At 44.0% G+C, this 27,933-nt stretch overlaps 1 protein-coding gene across 1 annotated transcript in view; it reads left to right on the top strand.

Moving 5' to 3' along the window:
- BCAM (basal cell adhesion molecule (Lutheran blood group)) overlaps positions 1 to 27,933 on the top strand; it is a 65,788-nt gene that overhangs the window by 27,119 nt on the left and 10,736 nt on the right. Inside the window, exons 2-7 of the mRNA XM_087971163.1 lie at positions 18,669 to 18,799; positions 19,470 to 19,683; positions 21,754 to 21,824; positions 23,559 to 23,655; positions 24,865 to 25,047; positions 27,414 to 27,538. Of these exons, the coding sequence (XP_087827289.1) occupies positions 18,698 to 18,799; positions 19,470 to 19,683; positions 21,754 to 21,824; positions 23,559 to 23,655; positions 24,865 to 25,047; positions 27,414 to 27,538 (792 nt within the window). The 5' untranslated portion in view covers positions 18,669 to 18,697. The remainder of the gene's footprint in view (positions 1 to 18,668; positions 18,800 to 19,469; positions 19,684 to 21,753; positions 21,825 to 23,558; positions 23,656 to 24,864; positions 25,048 to 27,413; positions 27,539 to 27,933) is intronic.

Here is a 27,933-nt window from a genome sequence, read left to right as displayed (position 1 = left end):
ATCCTACTAGGAAACAGTCAATATAAATCGTAAGGATACAAGAGACAAAGTTACAGCCATACAGTCACAAGTGGGAGGGGGTGGGTGATAAGGAGGGATGAGAAGGTTAATTTTTAAACCTTTCTAGGCCAAACTGGCTCAATTATCCAAACCTGAAGTGAAATGGGACTTCAATGCACAGAATTCCCCAGCCAGCATGGCGTAAGGTACTGATGTAGGCCAAAAGCCTCTCCATGCCATTTACGGTCAGTGTGTTGAAGCTGTGAGCAGGGAAGGGTCGATGTTTCTATGGGGTAGGATTGTCCTCGCCCCCCCACCCCCCCAGCTGTCCCCCGTCTGGTCCCCTGTCCAGCAGGACCTCTGCTAATAAGGCTGAACTGTCACTCGCCTTCATCTTCCCCATCGCGGGCGGCCTGGAGGAACATCAGCAGCCTGGACCGAGGCCTCTTGGGGGAACGGCAGTGACGGCTGGGCTCAGGTGTGCCCACATCTGGCTGCTTTGATAAGCTAACAATGCTGGTGCAGAAGACCAAAAAATAAAATAAAATAAAAATAAATACAGACACCAAACACGGAGAGTCCTCCGCTTACGACCGCAACTGGAACCAGAATTTACGTTGCTAAGCGAAACGTTTGTGAAGCAAAACGTTGCCCCGTTTTACGACCTTTCTGGCCACCGTTGCTCAGTGAATATCGGTGCCGTGGATGAGTTAGGAACCCGGTTGCTAAGTGAATCAGTGGCTTTCTCCACTGACTTGGCTTGTGGGAAGGTCGCAAAAGGGGAATCACGTGACTCCCCCGGGACGCGGCAGCGGTCATAAATGTGAGGCAGTTGCCGACGGTCTGAATTTTGATCACGTGATTGTGGGGTTGCTGGAATGGTCGTTAAGTGTGAAAAACAGTCCTAAGTCGCTTCTTACAGTGCCATTGTAACTTGGAACGGTCACTAAATGAACCGTCATAAGTCAATCCGGTTTCCCCATTGTTTTGTTTGGACATTGCAGGCGTCATCAGTGCTTGCCCGTCACCAAGTGCCCGGATTTTGATCAAGTGACCATGGGGAAAATGTTGCAATGGTCGTAAGTGCGAGGACTGCTTGTAAATCCCCCTTTTCAGCACCGTTTTAATTTCAAACGGTCCCTAAACGAAAGGCTGCAATCCGAGGACTACTTAAACCCCAGATGGCATCAGGATTAGAGTTGTCGGTTCTCAGCAAGAAGTGTAAACCGACTCTACAGGTAGCCCTCGACTTACAACAATTCACTTAGTGGCCGTTCGAAGTTACAACCGCACTGAAAAAAGTAACTTACGACCATTTTTCACACTTATGACTATTGCCGCATCTCTGAGGTCATGTGATTTACATTTCGGGTGCTTGAAAAGTGACTCGCATTTATGACGGTTGAAGCGTCCTGGGGGGGGTGTCACATCCCCTTTTGCGACCTTTTGACATGCAAAGTCAAAGGGGAAAATACAAGATTCACGTAACGACCGTGTGACTGATTTAATGCCTGGAACAATTCGCTTAACAAACACCGCAAGAAAATTCGTAAAACTCACTTTGCCTGTTTCTCACTTAGCAACAATAAATTTTTGGGGCTCAGTTGCGATTGTAAGTCAAGGACTACTCTGCCAATCGTCCAATTTAGTTGGCCATTGGAGGATTGCCCATTAAAATCAAGCAAGCTAGGGAGGAAAAAAATGGTATGTGTGAATCAGACGGACTGCTAAACATTGCAGCCCAATTGCTTGAAAATCCTCCTGCTTATTTTGAAATTATTAACTGCAATATTGACAAACTGTGTAGTATAATAGCACTCCGGCTGCAAATGAGGTGTAGATTTATTCTTTCAATTGCATAATTATTGGCCGGATTACCTTGCCGGGCCGGGCTCAGATGTTCAGCGTTGCTGTTTTCCCCCCCTCTGGTGTATCTGAATAGTAGCTTGACAACAATATCTCCTTTATTGACTTCCAAAAGAATCTCTTCCCTCCGAAGACAGAAATATACACAGCAGAGTCCTTGGCCAGACAGAGAAGCTTCTATTAGAATTTTATTTCATATCAGACCTTCCAGTGCCGAAGGCTATTCCACCTACCTGTCTTTTCTATTTGACATGCAAGGAAAAAAATAAGCTCCTGGCCAAGACAAAAGAGGAGATCAGGAAGGGCCCCCAACCCAGATAAAAATCGCAGAAACGTTCTTTGTCTGCAAATGCAAAGTGCCTTTGCTTAGAATTAACCGATAAGTGAGGAAGGGCTTTGCTTTTTTTCTGGTTTTAACATTTTTATCTTATATATATAAAAGCGAAATACTACTCATGCGTCATCACAAAATCTCCAGAACCGTAAAGCCTACAAACTTGAAATTTGCCACTTACCTTCCTCTTGGCTTCTAGGTGCTCACTAAGAAAGGATTTTTCGAAATGACCCTCAGAGCATTAGTATTTCCTATATTATTATTATTAACACGCTCTAATGCTAAGGAGTTTTACTCCCCCTCCCCCACCTGGAAAGAAATCTCTTCCAAATGCAAAACACAAGCAGAGGAGTTTCAGTTTCACAGCAGCAACCGGCTTTAGTACAGAACAGTTGAGCTAAACCATGCCCAGGCTCCTTGCTGTCTCCTTGCTCACACAGCAAATACTGTTTCAGTTTCCATGTTTCCGTTTCCAAACAGCCCTCAACTCTCTCACACACTGACAGGACACTAGCCAGATGAATACCGATGGATGCTGGTAGGCAGAGGCATAATTCCCCCCCCCCCTTATTTTCCTCCCCAAAAACTAAGCCCCACCACATAGTTTCGTAGCGAAGCACGAGATATCCAGCTAGTTGAATTATGAGACAAACTAAGGTACAACATGCAAAAGTAAATAGTGAGGAGGAAGAGAAGTGAGGAAGGATAGGAAAAAGACAAAAGACATTTGGACTTCTGACTCTCTCTCTGTTGCAGTAAAATAAGGCATTAACCTCAAATCACAACTTTTTGTTTTTTGTTTTTCATAGTAATGTAAACAAGCCATTTCTATAAAGCGCTATCAATCTAACTGGTGAAACCCTATGATGGCTTGTTCACAGTTAACCCTGCTATTAAAGATATCCCGGTTTATTGTGATCTGTGGACCGTCACAGGTTGACCCTGTGGCCACAATTGGAACCAGGATATCCATTGCTAAGCAAAATGGTTTTTAAGCGAGTCTCATCCCATTTGATGGCCTTATTCGCCAGGGTTGTTACAAGCAAATCTTTGCCGTTGTTAAGTGAACCCGGCAGTCATTAAGTGAATCTGGCTTCCCTTATTGACTTGGTTTGTCGGAAACCGGCGGGGAAAGTTGGAAAATGGTAATCATCATGTGATCCCGGGATGCTTCAAACATCATAAATATATGACGGTTGCTAAATGCCCAAATTTTGATCATATGATTTTGGAGATGCTTCAATGACTGTTTGTAAGTCCCTTTTTTTCAGTGACGCTGTAGCTTTGAACGGTTGTTAAACAAATGTTTGTAAGTCAAGGATTACCTGTACCAGAAGGCTCCTCCCCATTCACACCTGCAGGAAGCTAGAAGGAAGTCCTTTCTCCAGCTTTTAAAAGTACAGATAGTGCTAAACTTACAATGGTTCATTTAGTGACCGTTCAAAGTTACAACAGCATTGGGGAAAAAGGGACACGTGTCCAAGTTTCACGCTTACGGCTGTGGCAGCATCCCCATGGTTATGTGATCCCGCTTTTATGACCCTCTGACAAGCAGAGTCAATGTGGGAAGCCAGATTCGCTTAACAAGTTTTGATCACCACATTATAAAAAAGATGTTGAGACTCTAGAAAAAGTGCAGAGAAGAGCAACCAGGATGATGAGGGGACTGGAGGCTAAAACATACGATGAACGGTTGCAGGAACTGGGCCTGGCTAGTCTAGTAAAGAGAAGGACCAGGGGAGACAGGATAGCAGTCTTCCAATATTTGAGGGGCTGCCACAGAGAGAAAGGGGTCAAGCTATTTTCTAAAGCTCCTGTAGGCCAGACAAGGAATAATGGATGGGAACTGAACAAGGAGAGATTTAACCTGGAAACAAGGAGAAACTTTCTGACAGTGAGAACGATCAACCAATGGAACAGAATTTGCCTTCAGAAGTTGTGGGAGCTTCATCCCTGGAAGCTTTCAAGAAGAGATTGGACTGCTATCTGTCAGAAATAGTGTAGGGTCTCCTGCTTGGGCGGGGGGCTGGACTAGATGACCTACAAGGTCCCTTCCAACTCTGGTTATCTGTTAATCTGTTAACAACTGTGTTACTAATTTAAGAACTGCAGTGATTCACTTAAAAACCATGGCAAGTAAAAGGGAATAGTAAATATTGTTCTGAAAGCTGGCTATTTTTTAAAACACCAAAATAGCTTCATCTAGTAACCGTTGCTACTAACTTAACTTAAGTGATTCACTTAACCACTGTGCCAAGAAAGGGGCAAAACTCACTTAAATGTCTCCCTTAGCAACAGAAAATTTGGGCTCAGTGGTGGTCGTAAGTCAAGGACTGCCTGCCGTTCTTCGACCAAGGCCAACTGCCTCTCATCCACCATGTAACTCGACCCAAAGCATCTTGCCAAAAAACCTGGGACATCTGAGTTGGCCTCACAGAGATGGGTGCAAAATGCTTTTTTTTTTTTGCTCGGCCACCCACAAGGCTGGGAAGGAGGTAACCGCCCAGCCTTGGCCAACTCAAATGCCAGCTTTTGTTTGTTTGTGGGCCAGCCCGGGGCAAAAAGGGACAAAGACCATCCCGGTCACGGAGATTCGGTTGCTTTTTATCAGCGTGGGGGCGGCTTAAATTGATGTCGTGCAAAATGGAGTCGGGCGGGAAAGCTTTCATCTTGGGAAAGCCCGTTCGTTGAACCTGGCAAATCGGTGGCGGGACGGCTGCTTTTTCAACCCAGGTGCAAAGCTGGTTGGCACTGAGGCCGGAAAAACCTCAGTGTGACTTTGCCCAGTTGGGATTTGTGCAGGCAATTCCCACCCCAAATGGATTTCCCTTTGTGAGAGAGAGAGACCAATGCTCATTGTTTCCAAATCAAGATCCAGTTCTACAGAGGAATGATGGAGTCTGTCCTCTGCACCCCTATAACTGTCTGGTTTGGTTCTGCAACCCAACAAGACAGACAGAGACTCCAGAGGGTAATTAGAACTGCAGGAAAAAAACAATTGTTACCAACCTGCCTTCAATCGAGGACCTGTATACTGCACTAGTCAAAAAGAGGGCTGTGAAAATATCTACACACCCCTCACATCCCGGACATAAACTTTCCAACTCCTTCCCTCAAAACGACGCTATAGAGCCCTGCACACCAGAACAACTAGACAAAAGGACAGTTTTTTCCCAAATGCCATCCCTCTGCTAAACAAATAATTCCCTCAACACTGTCCAACTATTTACAAAGTCTGCACTACTATTACTATTAATCTTCTCATCCCTCCTTATTGCCCCTCCCCTCCCACTTGTGACTGTATGACTGTAAACTTGTTGCTTGTATCCTAATAATTTATATTGACTGTTTCTTAGTATGATTTGATTGCTTATTGTAGCCTATGACTATCATTAAGTGTTGTACCTTATAATTCTTGACTCTTGACGAATGTATCTTTTCTTTTTATGTACACTGAGAGCATTTGCCCCAAGATAAATTCCTTGTGTGTCCAATCACACTTGGCCAATAAAGAATTCTATTCTAGTCTATCAGAAGTTTCCACCTTTGAATGCCTGCGTTGTCCAAAAAGAGTGTTTTTGCCGTTGCGATGGCCGCGTTTTTGTGTCCAGATTTCATGCAGTTGATGGCGCTGTCAATCAGAAGATGCTATGCGGCTAGTCTGTCTTTGCCACTTTTCCTTAGAATAGTCTAGGACAGAGGTCTACAAACTTGGCAACTTTAAGATTTGTGGACTTCAACTCCCAGAATTCTCCAGCCAGCTATGTCATGCTGATTGGAGAATTCTGGGAGTTGAAGTCCACAAGTCTGAAAGTGGCCAAGTTTGGGGACCCCTGGTCTAGGATGAGAAAACCCAAATCGCCAGAGGAAAATGAGAACTTTTTTTTTAAAAAAAAAAAATTAGGAATGGCAGCTGCTCCCAGGAAAATCAAGCAGGATGGCAGCATGGATAGATCCACACCCAAAACGTCACTCGGGAAGTTGGGAAGCTTTAAAAAAGCGAAAATAAGAATGTGGTTTTAAAAACTTCGGAGGATCAAGGGGTCCTTTTGCACGCCTAACTTCCAAGTGCATCAATTTAGGATAATTGCCTGAGTGAAAATATAATCTAAGGCACAACTGTGATAAGTTTAAGATAGGTGGACTTCAACTCCCAGAGTTCCTCAGCCAGCTTTGCTGAGTAAAAGCTGGCTGAGGAACTCTGGGAATTGAAGTCCACAAGTCTTAAAGTTGCCAAGGTTGGGGAGACTCCTGATCTAAGGCACAACTGTGATAAGTTTAAGATAGGTGGACTTCAACTCCCAGAATTCCCCAGCCAGCTTGGTTGGCTGGGGAATTCTGGGAGTTTGAAGTCCACGCATCTTAAAAATTGCCAAGGTGGAAAAATCCTAATTTAGGGCACAACCCTGCAAAGCAAGATAAGAAGTACCCTTTAAAAAAAACAAAAAACATTTCTTACAGATGTTTGGCCTTGGTTCTGAATATTCACAATGCAGAACCTTGGATTCGGGAGCTTTCCAAATATTCATGCAAATGAAAAATCTATCTTTAGCCCAGTTTTCAAGGATCCGGGTGGAGTTTTGTTTCCATACTCAAGATCTCTTTTGAAGCTACAGTTGTTGTAGGTTGAGCTGTTGACGTGTCTTCTCCTTTTGAAGGAGATGAAAGGAGAGCAAAAAACATTGGCTGAGTTTCAAATCCTAATTTAGGCTTAGGTTCTTTGGAGTTACCATTTTTAAAAATTATTTATCAGGTTGTTTTTATGATTACTTTATAAATAACGCAAGATGGCAAACATACCTAATACTCTTTTTCTCCTTCTCTTTTCCCCACAACAACATCTTTGTGAGGTCAATTAGACTAAGAGGGGCGGGGGGCTGGCCCAAAGTTATTCAGTTGGGTTTCATATTAAGGCAGGACTAAAACTCACTATCTCCTGATGATTGGTCTAAAGTCCTCCAGGCAGCTTTCATGGCCAAGACGGGACTAGAATTCACCGTCTCCTGGTGATTGGGTCAAAGTTACCCAAATGGCTTCCATGCCTAAGGCAGGACTAGAACTCACCATCTCCTGGTGATTGACCCAAAGTTACCGAGCTGGCTTTCATGCCCAAAGCCAGACTAGAATTCCCATTCTCCTGGCTTCCAGCCCCGCCCCTTAAGCACTAGACCAAATTGGCTTTCCAATTATTTTCCGATTTAACTTCTGCTTCCTTCTGTTTCCTGCTAATTTCCCATCCACATGTTAACCAAACCCAATCCTACTTAGCTTCCAAATTCAACCAGGTATTGCTATTATTTGAAACCATATTTTCCTGCTTGCCAGGTGAAATTTTGGCGAGGACCCTTTGTTAGTCTAGCACTGTTATTCTTGGTTTAACTCCCATTATGTGCCAAAGGGTTGGGCAGGAGGAGGAATTATACACTGTGTGATGGGAAACGCACTTGAATAGCTCAGAAATTGCTAGGGCCTGGATTCTTCCTCTCCATAGATCCTCTAGTTAGCATATCCATTCTTTTTCTCTGCAGGGTTTGTGATTTTTTTCATATATATATAATATCCCAGGGGGCTTCCTTTCGATCCGAAAAGGAAGCAAGCATTCAGCAAAAGAAGGCAGTCTGTTTTGCATCAATTAATAGACATATAATGGCTTTTTACAGGCAGCCTTTGTGCAATTTTTTTTTTTTGGGGGGGGGGGGGGAATCATTCTTGAATTTCTTGCCGCAAAAAATAAGGATCCTTTGGCAGCTTCCAAACTTTATGACGGCTGCGTCTTATTGACGAAGTGCAGGCATCTGATATTATGGACTGTAATCTGCAAAGTCTTTTTTTGGGTGTGTGTGTGTGTGTGTGTGTAAAAAGACAACTAATTTCTACATGTAACTTTTTTTTAAAAAGTGGTTCTATTGGACAGTATACACACACACAGAGAGAGAGAGAGAGAGCCTATAATCAGTACGTGGAGGAGACAAACCTTCAAATAGCGAATCTTGGCTGTGGATCTGGGCTTGACAGTTTCAGATGGCTCATGTGGTTGTTGTTGGGTTTCATTAAATCTATGATAGTCGTCCACTCCAGCTGCCTGGGCTAAGCTTAATCTGCCACATTAGCAAAAAGCCTTAAAGGGGGCTAACCTGCAGCTGTTTATGCATAATTAACCTCATCTGCATTCAATTTAGATGTGCTCTCGGTGTGTGGGGAAGAGTAACCAGGCTGGAGCCCAGAGACATATTGCATCGCATAATTGCAACATTTCCACAACCGCCTTTGTGCATATTCCATTTTGGGGGGGGGGGGGAGTTGTTGTTATGGAATAAGACCTTCCCTTAAATGCCTTAAGAAGCCTTGGTTAAGCCAGAAAGGCTTGGGGGGCTGGAGAAAGCTGAACTGTTTTGTTTGTTAAGCCCTGTTTAGCCCCCCCCTCCCGAGTTTATTTGCAAAATAATTCTTTATTACGGTGTTTGTGGTCACAGTTTCTTCTTTCTGGATTTGTCTGTCTGTCTGTCTGTCCGTCCACCCACCCATCCATCCATCCATCCATCCATCCACCCATCTATTTATCTATCTAGCCAAGACTCCAAGGTGACTCACACTGGAAAACAAACAAGACATTACAGGTGACTTTTTTTTAGCACCGTTGTAACTTTGAATGGTCAGTAAATGAACAGTTGTGAGTCGAGGGCCACTTGCAGGGATAAAGTTATTGGAGTCAGTGGATGACCATAGCAAGGAGTGTCCATTCAGATATAAACAACCCGCTGAAACTATTCGAAACTATGGTAAGGAGCTGATAGCCAAATCGAGCCGAATTGTAACAGGGCTTTTAAAATTCAATATATCCAGGCTGCTTCTTAGATGCACAAGGTCCTGCAACAGTGAGGCAATCTAGCAATGCTACAAATAAATAAAGGTTCAAAGGGATAGAGAATGGGGATTGGGGTGGGGGCTTTGGGTTGTGGGCCTAACTTGAACAACTGGAAGAGGAGATTTAAAACCTCTTAGAATTTAGGGAATTATTTCTTCTTCTTCTTCTTCTTCTTCTTCTTCTTCTTCTTCTTCTTCTTCTTCTTCTTCTTCTTCTTCTTCTTCTTCTTCTTCTTCCTCTTCCTCTTCCTCTTCCTCTTCCTCTTCCTCTTCTTCCTCTTCCTCTTCCTCTTCCTCTTCTTCTTCCTCCTCTTCCTCCTCCTCCTCCTCCTCCTCCTCCTCTTTTCTCCTTTCCCACCTTCCTTTTCCATTCCTCCTCCTCTTCCTTCTCTTCCTCCTCCTCCCTATCCTCTTCCTCCTCCCTTTCTCCTTTCCCATCCCTTCTTCTCCTCCATTCCTTGTCCTTCATCCCTCCTCCTCCTCTCCCTCCTCCTCCTCCTTCTCTTTCTCTTCTCTTTCTCCTTCTCCAGTTCTGCAGTTAGGAAAAATCAAATTTTGAACAGGGAACAGCTACTCCCGGTTATGATTTCCCTGCCGAAAGCTTGGAACCGGGGAAATTCAAAATAGTCCCTTGAATTCTGACCGCCTCCAGAGAAGCCCTCCAGCTAGATTCTACGCAGTGAGAATAGCCCTCCTCCGTTGAAAACCTTCGGGAAGGAGAGGCTGAAGGAAGGAAAAAGGCTTAGGGGTGGGAGGCCTTATGGAATGTGTGGCATCCTGTGTCAGGATTTGCATGGCTTGCCTTAGGGCATGTTTTTTCTCTCTCAAGCACAGCAACTTTGAGATATGTGGCCATCAACTCCCAGAATTCCCTGGCCACTGGCTTCGAGGCATGGTGGTTTTTTTCTTTTTCTTTTTTGCATTCAGCGTGTCTTAACCTGCAAGCGGGTGGGGGAAAGAGGCTGAAAGGGTTAGTTCTTTCTCAATTCTTTCTTTTACTCAATTTTCCTCTGCTGCCGAGAACTTCGGGCCAGGTTTTTTTTTCTTCTTCCTCACCCTGTTTTAAGGTGGCAAGTTTTTCTTTCTTCTTTTTCTTCCCGTGACTAACTTCCTCTGGTTCTTGAAATCTCATCAACCCGGGATATTGCAACCACCACAAGAAGATAAGTCAGTTTACTCTATGTCTGAATTTTTGCTCTTGGGAATGCTGCTTTGTAAGTCACGTTTTTCAGCGCCGTCGTAACTTCGAACTAAATGAGCTGTTGTAACTCAAGGGCTGCTTGGAGATAAATATCAATAAAGATGCTTACAGGGTGCCTGGATTGGCGGAGAGCAATTGATTTGATAATCTTAAGAGGGGTGTAGAATGATGTTTTGCATCAGGGTTAGAATAGAAGCATTAAAACTTTTACAGAAGAGGACTGAAAACATGCTCCCAATAGCCCCCCCCCCCAAATGTTCTGCCTAAATACTTTATCTCAAACACAGGATGTCAGAACACAAACTAAAATTCTACCACAGGGAGCTGTTTTTAGCAGCAACCTTGAATGCTTTAAAACGGGCCCTTCCTCTCTCTCTATGTCAAAATATAATCATGTTTCTCAATCTCAGCCATGGGTGGACTTCAACTCCCAGAATTCCCCAGCCAGCCAAGTCCAGCCATTTTCTTTTCTTTTTTTAGTATATGTTTTTTAAAATTCATAAACAGTTTGAATACAGGGCATTGTCAGAGCATATCATTTACAGAAAAAGAAAGAATAAACATAAATATTAACACTTATACTAATAACAGTAACAATAATAATAATGTAACAGAATTGTAACTAGATTTCTCTTTGCACTAGTTTATTTGCAATTCTGTAGATTATATTAGCATATTTATAATTATAAATCAGCTTTACATTTAATTCATATGTAGCAATAATCTTTCTTCAAGTCCAGCCTGCCAAGAAGTCCAGCCATTTTCAAATTATTGAGGTTTGAGGCACGGCTGCTACAGAATTCACCACTGCCACCCCTAAAATGTGGGAAGACTGAAAGAATATTTGCAACTTAAAATCTACCTTCTCTCCAAGTCAGAATAAAAGAGAATTTTGCTACCTCAGCAACTGGTGGACTTCAGCTCCCAGAATTCCCCAGCCAGCATGACTCGCTGGGGAATTCTGGGAGTTGAAGTCCACCCATCTTAAAGTTGCTGAATTTGAGACACACTGTAATAGAGGAATTCACCGAAAATAAGTCCCAGGTTGGAAAGACTGAGAGAGAACACTTGCAACTAATTTTTCTTCTTCTTTTCAAGTCAGAATACAGTAGAATAGTGTTTCTCAGCTCAGCAAGATGGCTGCCTGGGGAATTGTGGGAGTTGAAGTCCACAAATCTTCAAGTTGCTGTTTGTGATCTGTACAAAGGAAGTCCTAGGGATGGGAAGACCGTGAGGGAATATTTGCAACTAAAATCTTTCACCGGGTAACTCAGCCTCTTACACATCTCTGCCGCGGGGCCTCTTGGAGCATTAACTCAGGGGTGGCTCCGATTTGAGTAACGCTGGGAAGAAACCTATTTTAATTGGGCCTCCCTGGTCTTTCAGGGCTGGTAGGTTTTGATGCAATTCTCTCTTCTCACTTTCCTTCTGAGGTCTTGGGATAGTTGGGGGAAAGTAAAGTAAGTCTGCTGATGCTTTAATCCAGGGGTGGGGAACTATGGGCCTTTTATGACCTATGGACTTCAACTCCCAGAATTCCTGAGCCATACCTCCCTCCCTCTCTCCCTCCCTTAATTCCTTCCTGCCTCCCCACCTTTCTTCCACCCTCCCTCCCTCCGTCCCTTCTCCCTTCCTCCTCTTTCCCTCCCTCTGTCCCTTCTTCCTCCCTCCCTCCCTCCCTCCCTCCCTTCATTCCTTCCTCCCTCCTTACCTTTCTTCCACCCTCTCTCTCTCTCCCTTCATTCCTCCTGTCTCCCTCCCTTCCTCTCTCCCTTCCTTCCTTCCTTCCTTCCTCCCCTCCTTACCTTTCTTCCATCCTCCCTCCCTCCCTTAATTCCTTCCTGCCTCCCCACCTTTCTTCCACCCTCCCTCCCTCCGTCCCTTCTCCCTTCCTCCTCTTTCCCTCCCTCTGTCCCTTCTTCCTCCCTCCCTCCCTCCCTCCCTTCATTCCTTCCTCCCTCCTTACCTTTCTTCCACCCTCTCTCTCTCTCCCTTCATTCCTCCTGTCTCCCTCCCTCTCTCCCTTCCTTCATTCCTTCCTCCCTCCTTACCTTTCTTCCATCCTCCCTCCCTCCCTTAATTCCTTCCTGCCTCCCCACCTTTCTTCCACCCTCCCTCCCTCCGTCCCCTCTCCCTTCCTCCTCTTTCCCTCCCTCTGTCCCTTCTTCCTCCCTCCCTCCCTCCCTTAATTCCTCCCTCCCTCCTTACCTTTCTTCCACCCCCTCTCTCTGTCCCTTCATTCCTCCTGTCTCCCTCCCTCTCTCCCTTCCTTCATTCCTTCCTCCCTCCTTACCTTTCTTCCATCCTCCCTCACTCCCTTAATTCCTTCCTCCCTCCCCACCTTCCTCCCTTCATTCTGTCCTTCTCCCTCCCTCCCTTCTTTCTCTCCTCCACCCATTTCTTCCTTCCTTCTTTTCTTTTTCTTTCTCTTTCTTTCTCTTTCTCTTTAATTTTCTTTCTTTCTTTCTCTTTCATTTCTCTGTCTTTCCTTTTCTTTCCCCTTTCTTTTTCTTTCTCCTCCTCTCTTTCTTTCTTTCACTCTATTTCTTTCTCCCTCCCTGTCTCCCCCCACACACACACACACTCTCCAGTTTGCCAGCTGGTTCCCTGGCGCTGAGGAGTTTCTGGGCACCTTGCCTTACCAGAATCTCCCTTCCTGCTAACCAACCGGGAGATGAAAGCAGCCCCTCCTCCTCCTCCTCTCTCTCTCCCCCAACCCCAATTTGGAGGGATTTATCTGGGAACAAAGCCCTCGGTGCCAGCCTGGAATCTCAAGCAGCTGCTCCTTGCTCGGCCCTTTCATATCCCGGATCGCCTCCCCCTTTCGCCCCCTCCCCAACTGCCGCAGAGGCAAAGACCTGCTTTATTTCTCTCCTGCCCCCCTTCCCTCCCCTACATCCCCGCACATATTTATTCAAGATTGCCTTAAGAGGGGCCGGGGGCATATAATAACTGCCTGACACTGTATAGGAGAAAGGGGAAGGATGTTGGCTGGGCTGGAGTGAATTTGCCACATCCAGAAAGGGAAAAAAGACAGACGTTTCTTTCTCTTACGGTTGGAGGCCTGCTGGATAAAACACGCCCTGCCTTCCAAGCACTTGGGGAATACTTGTCCCCATACAGAATTCTGCCTATTTGCACCGTGGAGAAGGAGAGATTTTAAGAGAACCGGAAAACAAGTCCATCTGACATTTGACCATCACGTTAGTTTGGATGCAATTTTTAGCATGGATAAAAATTAAGACCTTTCCTTTTCTTTTCTTTTCAAGTACTTAAGCCTAGAAATCTGGACTGGCAGTTTTAGCGTAGCAACGTTATAAATACCCGCGAAAACTTAAGAAAACATTTATTTATTTATTTATTTATTTATTTATTTGATTTGCCAATTGTTTACAAGATAATAAGTATAAGTGTATACATAGTTGTGAATACATGAAATGGGTACATATAAGAAAAATAAAAGAAGAATAAGAGAAACAATAGGACAGGGACGGTAGGCACGTTGGTGCGCTTATGCACGCCCCCTACAGGCCTCTTAGGAAAGGGGTGAGGTCAATAGTAGACAGTCTAAGGTTAAAGTTTTTGGGGTTTGGGGAAGAAACTACAGAGTCGGGTAGAGTATTCCAGACATTGACCACTCTATTGCTGAAGTCGTATTTCCTGCAATCAAGTTTGGTGCGGTTTACTTTGAGTTTGTATCTATTGTGTGCTCTTGTGTTGTTATGGTTGAAGCTGAAGTATTCATTGACAGGTAGGACATTGCAATGTATGATTTTATATACCATGCTTAAATCAGACCGAAGACGGCATAATTCAAGGTTTTCTAGTTTTAGAATTTCAAGTCTGGTGGCATAAGGTATTCTACAACGAGTAGAGGAGTGGAGAACTCTTCTTGTGAAATATTTCTGGACTTTCTCAATTGTGCTAATATCAGATATGTAATGTGGGTTCCAGACTGATGAACTGTATTCGAGTATTGGTCTAGCAAATGTTTTGTATGCTCTGGTTAGTAGTGTGATATTACCAGAGAAAAAGCTACGTAGGATTAGGTTAACAACTCTTAATGCCTTTTTGGCTATGTAGTTGCAGTGGGCTCTAGCACTTAGATCATTAGAGGTGAGTATTCCAAGGTCCTTTACAGAGCTTGGGTCATCAACAAGATCTTGACTATTCAGCTTGTATTTTATTTTCTGATTTTTTTTGCCAATATGTAAGACAGAGCATTTATTTGTTGAGATTTGAAGTTGCCATTTGTTTGACCACTCTGATACATAGTCAAGATCTTTTTGTAGGGTAGCAGTATTGTCTGTGGTATTGAACAGCTTTACATCATCAGCGAAAAGAACGCAATTGCTCTTAATATGATCACAGAGGTCATTTATGTAGAGTATGAAGAGAGTTGGTCCTAGAACACTGCCTTGGGGGACACCACTATTGACATATGTGTGTGTGTGTGTGTGTGTTTTCTTAAGTTTTCGCGGGTACTTAAAACTGAAACGGCTGTGAAAGTCTGACTCACAGGCGAACACAATACAGAAGCCTGATGATGGCAGATGAGATTCTGCTGAAACGTTGCTACAACTTTAAAAGCACAACTATAATGACGTGGGAAAATACCCGAACAAAGCTGAATACCATACATGTAAGTGCCCGCAAAAGCTTAAGAAAACATTTATATATATAGAATATATTCTTAAGTTTTCGTGGGTATTTATAACGTTGCTACAACTTTAAAAGCACAACTATAATGACGTGGGAAAATACCCGAACAAAGCTGAATACCATACGTATAAATACCCGCGAAAAGAAAACATGTGTGTGTGTGTGTGTGTGTGTGTGTGTATGTATGTATGTATGTGTGTGTGTGTGTGTTTTCGTAATTTTATGTTGGACAGATATATATATATTGGACGGGAGACCACTAGGAAATCCCAAAACGTTGGGGAACTTGGAAAGATAAGGCAGCACCCTGAAATAAAACAATGCCAAATCTATGCGCCTCTCTACAAAGTCAGGAGGAATTGTGTTGACTGGAAAGAAATGACTTGTTTTATAGTCTCCTATTTGCCCAAGGGAACGACAGTTACTCTTTTTAACTGTGCTTTTAACTGTGTTTTCGATTTGTTTTTAAAAACAGATGGTTTTTAATTGTATTATTTTATGATGTTATTTGTAAACTGCTCAGAGTCAGGTGAGACGGGTGGTGTAGAAAGTAGATGGATGGATGGATGGATGGATGGATGGATGGATGGATGGATGGATAGATAGATAGATAGATAGATAGATAGATAGATAGATAGATAGATAGATAGATAGATATAGAACAATGGATGAGTGGCTGGCTGGATGGTAAATGGATGAAAGAGGAATGGATTGATGGAAGGATGGATGGATGATATATATAGAATAGGTAGATAGAGGAATGGATGGAACTTAGAAGGATGGATGGTTAGATGGAATGGATGATAGACAAATAGATATAGAACAATGGATGAGTGGCTGGATGGCAGATGGATGAAAGAGGAATGGATGGATGATAGATGGATAGATGGATGGATGGATAGATAGATAGATAGATAGATAGATAGATGATAGATAGATAGATAGATAGATAGATAGATAGATAGATAGATAGATAGATAGATAGAATGGGTGGAGATGGATGGATAGAATAGATGGATGGATAGATAGATTGATACAATAGATAGATTGATACGATAGATAGATAGATAGATAGATAGATAGATAGATAGATAGATAGATAGATAGATATAGAACAATGGATGAGTGGCTGGATGGATGGTAAATGGATGAAAGAGGAATGGATTGATGGAAGGATGGATGGATGATATATATATAATAGGTAGATAGAGGAATGGATGGAACTTAGAAGGATGGATGGTTAGATGGAATGGATGATAGACAAATAGATATAGAACAATGGATGAGTGGCTGGATGGCAGATGGATGAAAGAGGAATGGATGGATGATAGATGGATAGATGGATGGATGGATGGATAGATAGATAGATAGATAGATAGATAGATAGATAGATAGATAGATAGATAGATAGATAGATAGATAGATAGATAGATAGACACTGCATGCCTTTTGCAACAGCTAGTGCCTCTAGAGCTGCATACAGCTGCGGTCCCATTGACAAACCTGGCCTTTTGCAAGGGATCAGGCTAGATTTTGGTGAGAACCTAGCGATCCTTCCAGCAGCTTGGAAGAGGAAGTGAAAAGATCTCTCCAAAGTGCCAGGACTCTGAACAGATAGCGGAATCGTCAGGTTATCTGTGCTAGGCCGCAAGCAGACCTACTCACTACCCGCGGAGCAGCTGCATGGATTGCAATTCATGTCGTTTCATTTTAATTTAATCTATATTTGTTGTCCCCCCCTCAGTGCGTTCCCATTTCTGATATTCTGCAAACCGAGCAGCGGCTGCCTACCGCTGGGCTCAGCACCAAAGCTGGATCGCTTGATTTGTGCAAGCTGGAAAATGTTAAGGGTTGTTTCGGTGGCGCCAAATTTTGAATGGAGAGCCTGACAATTGGAAAGGATGTGGTTTGTGGATAAGAAGCAGCAGGCGGCTTTTTGTTGCAGAGGGAAGGCAGAATAAAATGATGTGCATTTTCCATTTTTAAGATGACTGGGTTCTTTAACTGGGCCGGCTTTTTCGTAGCAGAGATGCCAGAAGCCTTTTTGGCAGCAGCCGAGGAGGAGACAAAATGGAGGTCGGTTTGCACGTTTGTGAGCGAGTTGGCTGAGGGTCCAAAACTTAGCAGAATCAAAAAGGGAAGTTTTTTCTCTCTCTCTCTCCCTTTTTTTTTAAACGGGGAAAAATGGACAGCCTTGTCTTCTCTGTGAGGAGTGACACACCATTGACTTTTGATAATATGCAGAATCTAGAGCGGTGTTTCTCAATCTTGGCCGTTTTAAATGGGTGGACTTCAAACTCCCAGAATTCACCAGCCGGGGGGGAATTCATGGGGGAGGGCTGGGGAATTCTGGGAGTTGAAGTCTACCCATCTTAAAAGTGGTCGAATTGAGAAGGACAGGTCTTTAGGGACTGTCAGTGGTTCATTATAGCTAATCCTCACCTTACAGCCATTCGACATGACAATCGTTTTGAAAAAAAGCGACAGTGGGTTCTCGCACTTACGACGGCCACAGAATTCCCCACGATCACACTAATCAAAATTCCGGGCAGATTGGCATCTGGCATGTATTTATGGGTTATGTGATTATCATTTGTAACCACCTCAGCTGACATCCGAGCAGGAAAACCAATGGGGGGAAGCCACATTTTCTTAATGACCTTAATGATTCAGCTGTAGTGATTCTCTTAATAACCATGATAAAAAAAATGTCATAAAATTGGGCAGGACTTGCTTAACAACTGACCCTGCTTAGCCACATAAATTCTGGCCCCAAATCTCTCTCTCTATATATATAAAAGCATCATCACAATATCTCCAGGACCATAAAGCCTACAATCTTGAAATTTGGCACGTATGTTCCTCTTGGCTTCTAGGTACTCGCTAAGAAAGGATTTTTCGAAATGACCACCCAGAGCATTAGTATTTCCTATATTATTATTATTATTAATATGCTCTGATGCTAAGGAGTTCTACTCCCCCTCCCCACCTGGAAAGAAATCTCTTCCAAATGCAAAACACAAGCAGAGGAGTTTCAGTTTCAGTTTCACAGCACCAAGCAGCTTTAGTACAGAACAGTTGAGCTAAGCCACGCCCAGGCTCCTTGCTGTCTCCTTGCTCACACAGCAAATACTCTTTCAGTTTCCAAACAGCCCTCAATTCTCTCACATACTGACAGACCGCTAGCCAGAGGAATACCGATGGATGCTGGTAGGCAGAGACAGAGTTTTTCCCCCCCTTATTTTCCTCCCCAAAAACTAAGCTTGACCACATAGCGAAGCACGAGGTATCCAGCTAGTATGGTCATAAGTCAAGGACTTATGTTGGAGTTGCAGTTCAGGTTCTTCTTCTGCTTTGCTTCTCCTAATCCAAACTTCCTTGGATTGTAGTAACCCCAGCAATGGGGTGGATTCCCTAGGGCTGCAATTTGCCTGAAAAATTCCTAAGGCAACAAGCATTGAAAACTTGATCCGAATTAGACAGAAGGACCAGGTTTTTAGTCAACCGTAGTCTTGCTTGGCTGCTGACCGTCTCAGAGTCTATCTAACCTGGTCACTTGCTCCAAACCTGTCAACGGGAGAGAAGAAGCGAGAACCAAGCATGGGAAACAGAAGATCTTTGGGAGGCCTTCGGGCCAACCAGAGCTAGACTCTGAGCAAAACTCCTAGAGGACTTTCTTAGCCAAGCAAGGTCTTGGGGTGTTGTCGACTCCTTCTAATGGTCTTTCCTTCTCCCCTGCAGGATGCCAAGCCAAGAAGGTCCAGGTGTCTATGGTAGCCGAGATGGAGGTGGTTATGGGCCAGCAGGTACCCATCCTCTGCCCTTACACACCGATGGAAGAGCAGGATTACCTCCTGGTGGAATGGTTTACGGTGAGTATTGTGGGTTTGCCAAGGAGAAGAGGGCATAGTTGGACTAGGGTTTGGGTTAGGGAGCAGTGATGGGATTCAACATTTTTTACTACCACCGGATCTGTGGGCGTGGAGTGGTGGGCGTGGCATGGCTTGGTGGGCGTGGCTTGGTGGGCGTGGCAGGGGGAAGGATACTTTAAAATCTCCATTCCCACCACATTCCAGCAGGAAGGTTACTGCAAAATCCCCATTCCCTCCCCACCCCACTAACCTGCTTTCCAGCTCCGTTCTCCTGTGCAGGGCAACCAAAGGAGACCCAGCCGATCAGCTGTGGGCGTGGCTTGGTGGGTGTGGTGTTCTGTGGGCGTGGCTTGGTGGGCGTGGCATGTGGCTTGGTGGGCGTGGCTTGGTGGGCATGGCAGAGGAAGGATACTACAAAATCCCCATTCCCTCCCCACCCCACTAACCTGCTTTCCAGCTCCGTTCTCCTGGGCAGGGCAACCAAAGAAGACCCAGCCAATCAGCTGGGACTCAACGGGAGGCAGAGAATAGATGGGGTTGACGGGGCCAGTCAGAGGTGGGATTGGACCCATAGTACCAATAGTAAAAAAAAAAAAAATGAATCCCACCAGAGGCTGTTCTCTAAAAGGTCGGAGAAATCCATAAACACGTCAATATGTCAAACTTCCAGATGGACAGGAATGGCGGGCAGCAGCGTGTGGCCTACAATGTGAAGGGTACGGTAGGCGTGGACCGAGGGACGGAGTACACGGACCGTGTCCACATGGATTCCAACAACAGCCTGGTCATTACTTCCATCGATGTGAGCGATGAAAAATTATTCTCTTGCCAAGTGACCAGCAATTCTGGGAGTGACACTGGAAGGACCCAACTCAAGGTCTTCGGTAAGGGTGTTTATATTTTTCCTTTATATCCCTTTCATAAATAACAAACATTTAATACTCCTCCTTCCTATTTTCCCCCCACAACAACCGTCCTAAGAGGCGGGTTGAGAGAGAATGGAACTGGCCCAAAGTCAAACTGGCCCAACTGGCTTTTATGGATAAGGTGGAACTAGAACTCACAAGTCTCCTGGTGATTGGGCCAAAGTCACCCATCCTCCATTCATGCCTAAGGCAGGACTAGAACTCACCGTCTCCTGGTGATTGGCCCCAGGTCGCCCATCCTCCATTCATGCCTAAGGCAGGACTAGAACTCCTGTCTCCTGGTGATTGGCCCTAAGTCACCCATCCTCCATTCATGCCTAAGGCAGGACTAGAACTCCCTGTCTCCTGGTGATTGGCCCTAAGTCACCCATCCTCCATTCATGCCTAAGGCAGGACTAGAACTCCCTGTCTCCTGGTGATTGGCCCTAAGTCACCCATCCTCCATTCATGCCTAAGGCAGGACTAGAACTCCCTGTCTCCTGGTGATTGGCCCTAAGTCACCCATCCTCCATTCATGCCTAAGGCAGGACTAGAACTCACCGTCTCCTGGTGATTGGCCCTAAGTCACCCATCCTCCATTCATGCCTAAGGCAGGACTAGAACTCCCTGTCTCCTGGTGATTGGCCCTAAGTCACCCATCCTCCATTCATGCCTAAGGCAGGACTAGAACTCCCCGTCTCCTGGTGATTGGCCCTAAGTCACCCATCCTCCATTCATGCCTAAGGCAGGACTAGAACTCCCCGTCTCCTGGTGATTGGCCCTAAGTCACCCATCCTCCATTTTAAGCTCTCCTTATATCCCCCAGTTTCTCTCCCCACTCGCCTTCCTTCATTTGCCTTTGCTCCCAGATGCGATTCGGAGAGATGCTTAAAACAACAGCAGGCGCAAACAGAAGCAGCTGTGTTTGCCCGACACTTTCATTGCTGACAAACGGAAAACACTCCATCATTTCCCCTTGTTTGATAAAACAGCAATGGTGGAACTTAAGTTCCTGGACTCCTGCTCAGGTTTATTACTTCCCTGGCCTTTTTTTTTTTTTTTTTTTGATGGGAAGGTTTGTTTTATCATTTTCAGCTCTGCCAGGCCAAAGGTTTGGTTTTGCAAGCAAAGGTCAGTCTCGGGGCCTTTAAAACCTTGTTTCTCAACCTGGATCACTTTAAGATGGGTGGACTTCAACTCTCGGAATTCCCCAGTCCACCCATCTTAAAGTGGCCAAGTTTGGTTTAGACTGAAAATCCCTTGTCAAATGAGAATAAAATACTGCATTTTCCTGAGATTTCAAACAAAGTCAATAGATGAAGCTGGATGAAGTAAACTCAGATGATTCACTTAAGAACAGTTGTGGCAAAAATATCATAAAATTGGCCATGGCTCATTTTACAACTTCCTTCCTTCCTTCCTTCCTTTCTTCCTTTTGTTCTTTCTTTCTTCCCTCCCTCCACCCTTTCTTTCTTTCTTTCTTTCTTTCTTTCTTTCTTTCTTTCTTTCTTTCTTTCTTTCTTTCTTTCTTTCTTTCTTTCTTTCTTTCTTTCTTTCTTTCTTTCTTTCTTCCTTCCTTCCTTCCTTCCTTCCTTCCTTCCTTCCTTCCTTCCTTTCTTTATCTCTCCTTCCTTCCTTCCTTCCTTTCCCTCCCTCCCTCCCTCCCTCCCTCCCTTCCTTTCCTTCCTCCCTCCCTCCCTCCACCGAACACAGCCAAATGACTTACAATTCTAAACTTGTAAAACAATTAAAGCCATTAAAAAAAAAACATTAAAACCATAAAAACCGTCCACAAAATAAATAACTACAAACCGCAGTAGTGATGATTAATCAACTAAGAGTTTTGGGGGCGGGAGCCCTCTAACCCTAAACGATCTTGCTTTGCAATGGAGGTTCTGTTTGCAGTTTTGGTCATAAGTGGAGGAACATCTGTATTTTAATGGAGGAAGCAATTTTGCCACCTCGGGAGGCTGTGGCTTAACTAACAGGCCTGTCGCCTCTCTTGCCCACTCTCTGGCTCTCTCTCTGACCGATCCTCTCTCTTTATAGATCCACCCGAACCCCCTGAGCTTAAGCCGAACTCCGGGACTCTCTCTGTGACCGCTGATCTTGCTTTGGAGGTGAGTTTGTCTCTCTTTAAACCAAACTTGACAGCTTTAAGACTTGTGGACTTCAACTCCCAGAATTCCTCCTCCAGTCATGTTAGCTCAGGAATTCTGGGAGTTGAAGTCCACAAGTCTTAAACTTGCCACGGTTGAAGACCCTTGGATTAGACAGACAGACAGACAGACAGAGATGGAGATAGAAGATAGATACTGTAGATCAGAGATCTTCAAACTGGACAGCTTTAAGACTTGTGGCCTTCAACTCCCAGAATTCTTCCTCCAGTCAGGTTATCTCAGGAATTCTGGGAGTTGAAGGCCACAAGTCTTAAAATGGCTGATGTTGAAGGCCCCCCCATGTTAGACCAGGGGCCTTCAAACTTGACAGCTTTAAGACTTGTGGACCTCAACTCCCAGAATTCCTCCTCCAGTCATGTTAGCTCAGGAATTCTGGGAGTTGAAGTCCACAAGTCTTAAAGCTGTCAAGTTTGAAGTATAAGTAGTCCTTGACTTACAGCAGTTTCTGTAGGGGGTGTCCGAAGTTACAACAACACTGAGAAATGTGCCTTATGACCATTTTTCACACTTACGACCATCGAGGGTGTCCCCTGTGGTCACGCGATCCAAATTCAGATGCTTGGCAACTGATTCATAGTTTTATGACGGTGTCCCAATGGGGGAATGTCAGATTTGCTTATCGACCAGGTTACTGCAGTGATTCACTTAACAACTGGGGCAAGAATATTTGCAAAATGCGGCAAACCTCACTTTACAACTGTCTCCCTTAGCGACAGAAATTTTGAGTTCAGTTGTGGCCATAAGTTGAAGATTACCTGCTTTGGTTGTGTTCTTTTGAAGGGTGAGAAGCACTGACGGTTTTTCTATTATTATTATTATTATTATTATTATTATTATTATTATTATTATTATTGTTGTTGTTGTTGTTGTTGTTGTTGTTGTTGTTGTTGTTATTGGAAAGTTATTTCAACTGTTATTTGATCTGCAAAGAGTTTTTAATGGCTGGGATGGACAGTGTTAAATGAACATGGGCTACAATTTGAAATTCAGAAGGCTGAAGGCAATAAAGTAAGTGAGAACATAGACAATGGAATTTCAGCTGGTTTTGGGGATAGGGGCTGTCAAAGATTCTTTGTTTCTATTGCAATGGCTAATTTGGAAAGTTTTGAGCAATTGTATTCAGAGGGCTGCGAATTCTACGTAAAAGAGACAGAGGTTCCAAGTGGTCCATCTTGGTAGCCCACGGTTTATAATTATTTGTGGAATGAATAAATACATACAGAACGAGCTTGTTCCCCTAGAATTAAGGAGAAATTTCCTGACAGTTAGAACAATTAATCAGTGGCACAACTTGCCTCCAGAAGTTGTGGATGCTCCAACACTGCAGGTTTTTAAAAAAGATGTTGGATAACCCTTTGTCTGAAGCGGTGTAGGGTTTCCTGCCTAAGCAGGGGGTTGGACTAGAAGACCTCCAAGGTCCCTTCCAACTCTGTTATTCTATTCTGTTCTATCTTTGGGGGGCAACAGGGGTCAAGCAACTCAAGATAGAAGCTAAGACTGTGTGGTCGATGCCTTGACCTGTTTTTATAAGTGTGAGATTCCTGATAAAACGACAAGGTTTTGAGTTGTGGAAGAGCAGGTGCCATCTTGATTTTGCACACCTACACACACCCACTGTGGAAATCCCTGGGCTTCTTAAGGCTTTTTTAGCAGCCGTCTCTTTTCCTTCCTCAGATTGCCCAGTGCACGGGCAAAAATGGCTACCCAGCGCCAACCATCAGCTGGTACAAAGATGGGCAGTTTCTGAATATTACCACCGAACACAACAAAGGTAATGGAGCCGTTTCTTTCTTTGATCGTTGAATGCAAGGAGGGATCTCCAGGTATTCCCCCAAAGGGGTCTCAGAAGGACAGACTGAATAAAGAGACACTCTTCACTTGGACATTAGTGATAGATAGATAGATAGATAGATAGATAGATAGATAGATAGATAGATAGATAGATAGACAGACGAATGGAGGGACAGATAGACAGATATAGATGAAAGGATAGCTGGATGGAGGGATAGATTTAGATGATAGATGATAGATAGATAGATAGATAGATAGATAGATAGATAGATAGATAGATAAGATAGATAAGATAGATAGATAAGATAGATAGAGGGATGGATGTTAGATGGATGAATGGATAAATAAATGGATGATAGATAATTGAATAAAGATAGATAAGAAATATTAGATTAGATTATAAGATAGATAAGAAAGATTAGATAAGATAAGATAAACTAAATTTGTTATATCTGATAGCTAAAGTAGATAGATAGATAGTTAGATAGATAGTTAGATAGATAGATAGATAGATAGATAGATAGATAGATAGATAGATAGATAGACAGACAGACAGACAGACAGACAGACAGACAGACAGGAATGGAGGGACAGATAGACAGAGTGATATAGATGAATGTATAGCTGGATGGATGGAAGGATAGATATAGATAGATAGATGGATGGATGTTAGATGGATGAATGGATAAATAAATGGATAATAGATAATGATTGAATAAAGATAGATAAATATTAGATTAGATAATAAAATAGATAAAACTAAATTGGATATATCCGATAGCTAAAGTAGATAGATAGATAGATAGATAAATCAGGCTGGGGCTGCAGAGAAAATAATTGCAAGAAATATTTTTGAAACAGGAACATCTATGCTTCTAAAAAATTGCCCCGTGGTCTAATAATCTCAACCTCAAAAACTTGAGGTTGTGTAGACTTCAACTCCCACAATTCCCCAGGCTAAGAAACACCGCTTTCATACGATGAGCGACGGACACCTGCCCAATTTGTGTAAGAGGGGCGACCTTTGAATACACAATTGCAGCTGCCCCCTTGATTTTTCTTTTTTTGTTTTTCTGACACAAATACACCTGGAGCCCTCAGAGGGAGGGGGGCGAAAAAACCCCTCACCTCCAGCCTGCACACCTTTGAAACCCTGGGCGATGTTCGTTGTGTTGTCTTTCCTCCCCAGAACTCTACGAGGTGGTGAGGACGGTGAAAGAAGCCTCAGGACTATATTCCAGGTCCAGCATACTCTACATGCGCCCCAAAAAGGCAGATAAGAACTCCATTTTCCAGTGCAAAGTCAGCTACAAGATGCCGAAAGGGAAAGTCGGCATGGAGGAATCGGAACCTTTCAATCTCACTTTGCATTGTAAGTGGGGTTGGGGGGGGGGGCTCTTGCAGTTGTTCTCCTGTAGTCCCTGTCTCTCCCCCCCCCAAAAAAAAATGCTTTCCAGGAGGAGGGCAGTGAACATGAATCGCAAAATTGAAAATAGCCCCCCCGGTGGGGTTTTCAGAATACAGATACTCCTTGACTTAGGGCTGCGATTGGAGCCCAGCATTTCTGTTTGCTAAGTGAAACAGCGGTTAAGGGAGCTTTACCCAAGGGTGGGATTCAAATTTTTTTTAACGACCGGCTAGGTGGGCGTGGCTAGGTGGGTGTGGCCATGTGACTGGGTGGGCGTGGCTTTTTTTGTAGCAAACCCACCCCCCTCGGGGGGTTTTTTGCCTCTATTTTTGGGCGTTTTTGCTCCCAGGAAGGCAAAAAAAAGAAGCGGGGGGGACACATACCACCCCCCCACACACACACCCCACACACACCCCAGTGTGCCCCTTTTTGCCTCCTGGGCCTCAGGGAAGCCTCCTGGGCGAAGCAGTAAGACAGAGTTGGGGATCTGGCACAGCTGATCATCAGAACAGCTGATCATCGGCACAGCTGATCGTCGGGGGCGGGGAAGAATCTGGCACAGCTGATCATCCAAACAGCTGATCATCCAAACAGCTGATCGTCGGGGGACGGGGAAGAATCTGGCACAGCTGATCATCCGAACAGCTGATCATCCGAACAGCTGATCATCCGAACGGCTGATCGTCGGGGGAAGAAATACCTTAAGGAGTGACTGGGCTGGGGAGAATGCAGCCAGCAATGTCGGGCATGCATGATAAGGACTGACTGGGTGGGGAGCGGAGGGGCCAGCCAGGGGCACGATTTGCCGGTTCTGCCGGTATGCAGAATCATAACAACCGGTTCTATTAAACCGGTCCCAACCGGTAGAATCCCACCCCTGGTTTTTCCCCGTTTTACGACCTTTTTTTTTGCAACGGTTATTACATGAATCGCTGCAGTTCTTAAGTGAATCTGGTTTCCCCACTGATTTTGCTTGTTGAGGGGGGTGGGGTCGCAAAAGGCGATCACATTACCCCGGGACACTGCAACCGTCATAAATACGAGTCAGTGGCTAACAACCCATGTTACTAACTTAACAAATGCAATGATTCACTTAGCAACTGTGGCAAGAAAACGGGGCAAACTCACTTAAGAAATGTTGCACTTAGCAACATCCATTGTGGTCGTAACTTGGGGACTACCTGTAATAGACGAATTCAGTGGGTCAAACCTTCCAGAGGTGTAGACGTCAACTCCCAGAATTCTTAGCCATGGATCTGCTGCTAGGAATTCTGGGAACTGAAATGCACACACACACACACACACACACACACACACACAGTGAGGATGCCCAAGTTGGCAAAAGCAGAATCATAACAACCTCTCTGACTTTTGGGTTTTGTTGTTGCTCTCTTGTTCTTTTTTTATTGTGTTTTCTTTTCAAGGACCGGAGTCTTTTGTGGAGTTTTTAATGTTTGTTTTTGTGGGAATGAAAAGTAGAAATGTGTAAAAGATATTTGATAACTCTGGACACGTCAGCAGCTTTTCATTTCCTGAGGTCTCGTGGATGAACCTGATGTGTTATTTCGCTGCCGTTGTTTCAGCTGTCTTGCAAGCTGTTGTTGTTGTTTTAATTTCAGCTGATGGCCAACTCGTGGTGAACAATTTTTTTTGTAAAAAAAAAAAAGTGTTATATAGTCCTCGAATAACGACCATAATGGAGCCCAAAATTTCTGTTGCTCAGCAAGAGACATTTGTTAAGTGAACCTTGCCCAGTTTTACGACATTTTTTAAATGGTTGTTAAGTGAATTACTTAACGGTTGTTAAGTGAGTCGCTGCAGTTGTTAAATTAGTAACACAGTCGTTAAGTGAATCTGGCTTCCCTGTTGACCTTGCTTGTCAGAGGGCCACAAAAGGGGACCACGTGACTGCAGCCGTCATAAATACGAGTCGGTTGCCAAGTGCCTGAGTTTTGATCACGTGACTGCGGGGGGATGCTGCAGCGGTCTTAAGTGTGAAAAATGTTCATAAAGTCCCCTTTTTCAGTGCCATTGTGACTTCAAACGGTCACTAAACGAACTGTTGTAAGTCAAGGATTATCTGTAGTTGTTTTTCAGTCCAATACAAATATATTATACATGGGAATAATGTGTCCCTATGTCCGTGTATTTGTGTGTGTACATGCACAGACACATGGACATATTCTATTCTATTCTATTCTATTCTATTCTATTCTATTCTATTCTATTCTATTCTATTCTATTCTATTCTATTCTATCCTATTGCATTATAATTCCTAGAACACTCGGTTTTAATTGCTGCTCCTGTTTCCTACTTTTACCCACCGCAGATTATACCGAAAACGTGCAATTTGTCTTGGATTCGCCCAAAGTCATCAAAGAAGGAGATGATGTGCAGTTGCGATGCCAGGGCGATGGGTTCCCCCAACCCGAATATTCATTCTTCAAAGTGCAGGTAGTTGCCCAAAGGCCAAAAAAAAAAAAAAAAATGTTGGACGAAAATACATGCATGGTTAAAGTAAACGATAAAGCAACATATCGGTTTAAACCAGGGGTGTCCAACCTTGGCAACTTTAAGACTTGTGGACTTCAACTGAGGAATTCTGGGAGTTGAAGTCCACAAGTCTTAAAGTTGCCAAGGTTGGACACCCCTGGTTTAAAGCCAGAAATATTTTTTGTTAGGTATTTGGCCAGAAAAAATATAATAAAGGGAATGTATATTTAACACCACATGTTTTGACAGCAGTGAGAACGGTATGCCCAACATTGGAACAATGAGGAAACTCTTTCGGATGAAAATATAATCCAAAAAAATGTTAGATTGTGCAGAAATGGGTAGGTTAACATTAA

This window comes from Notechis scutatus, chromosome 8 (assembly GCF_049901735.1).
Source record: "Notechis scutatus isolate UNSWTSFEM ecotype Mainland chromosome 8, rNotScu1.2, whole genome shotgun sequence".
In the NCBI taxonomy this organism is placed as follows: Eukaryota; Metazoa; Chordata; class Lepidosauria; order Squamata; family Elapidae; genus Notechis; species Notechis scutatus.
This window is presented reverse-complemented; position numbering and strand designations above follow the sequence as displayed.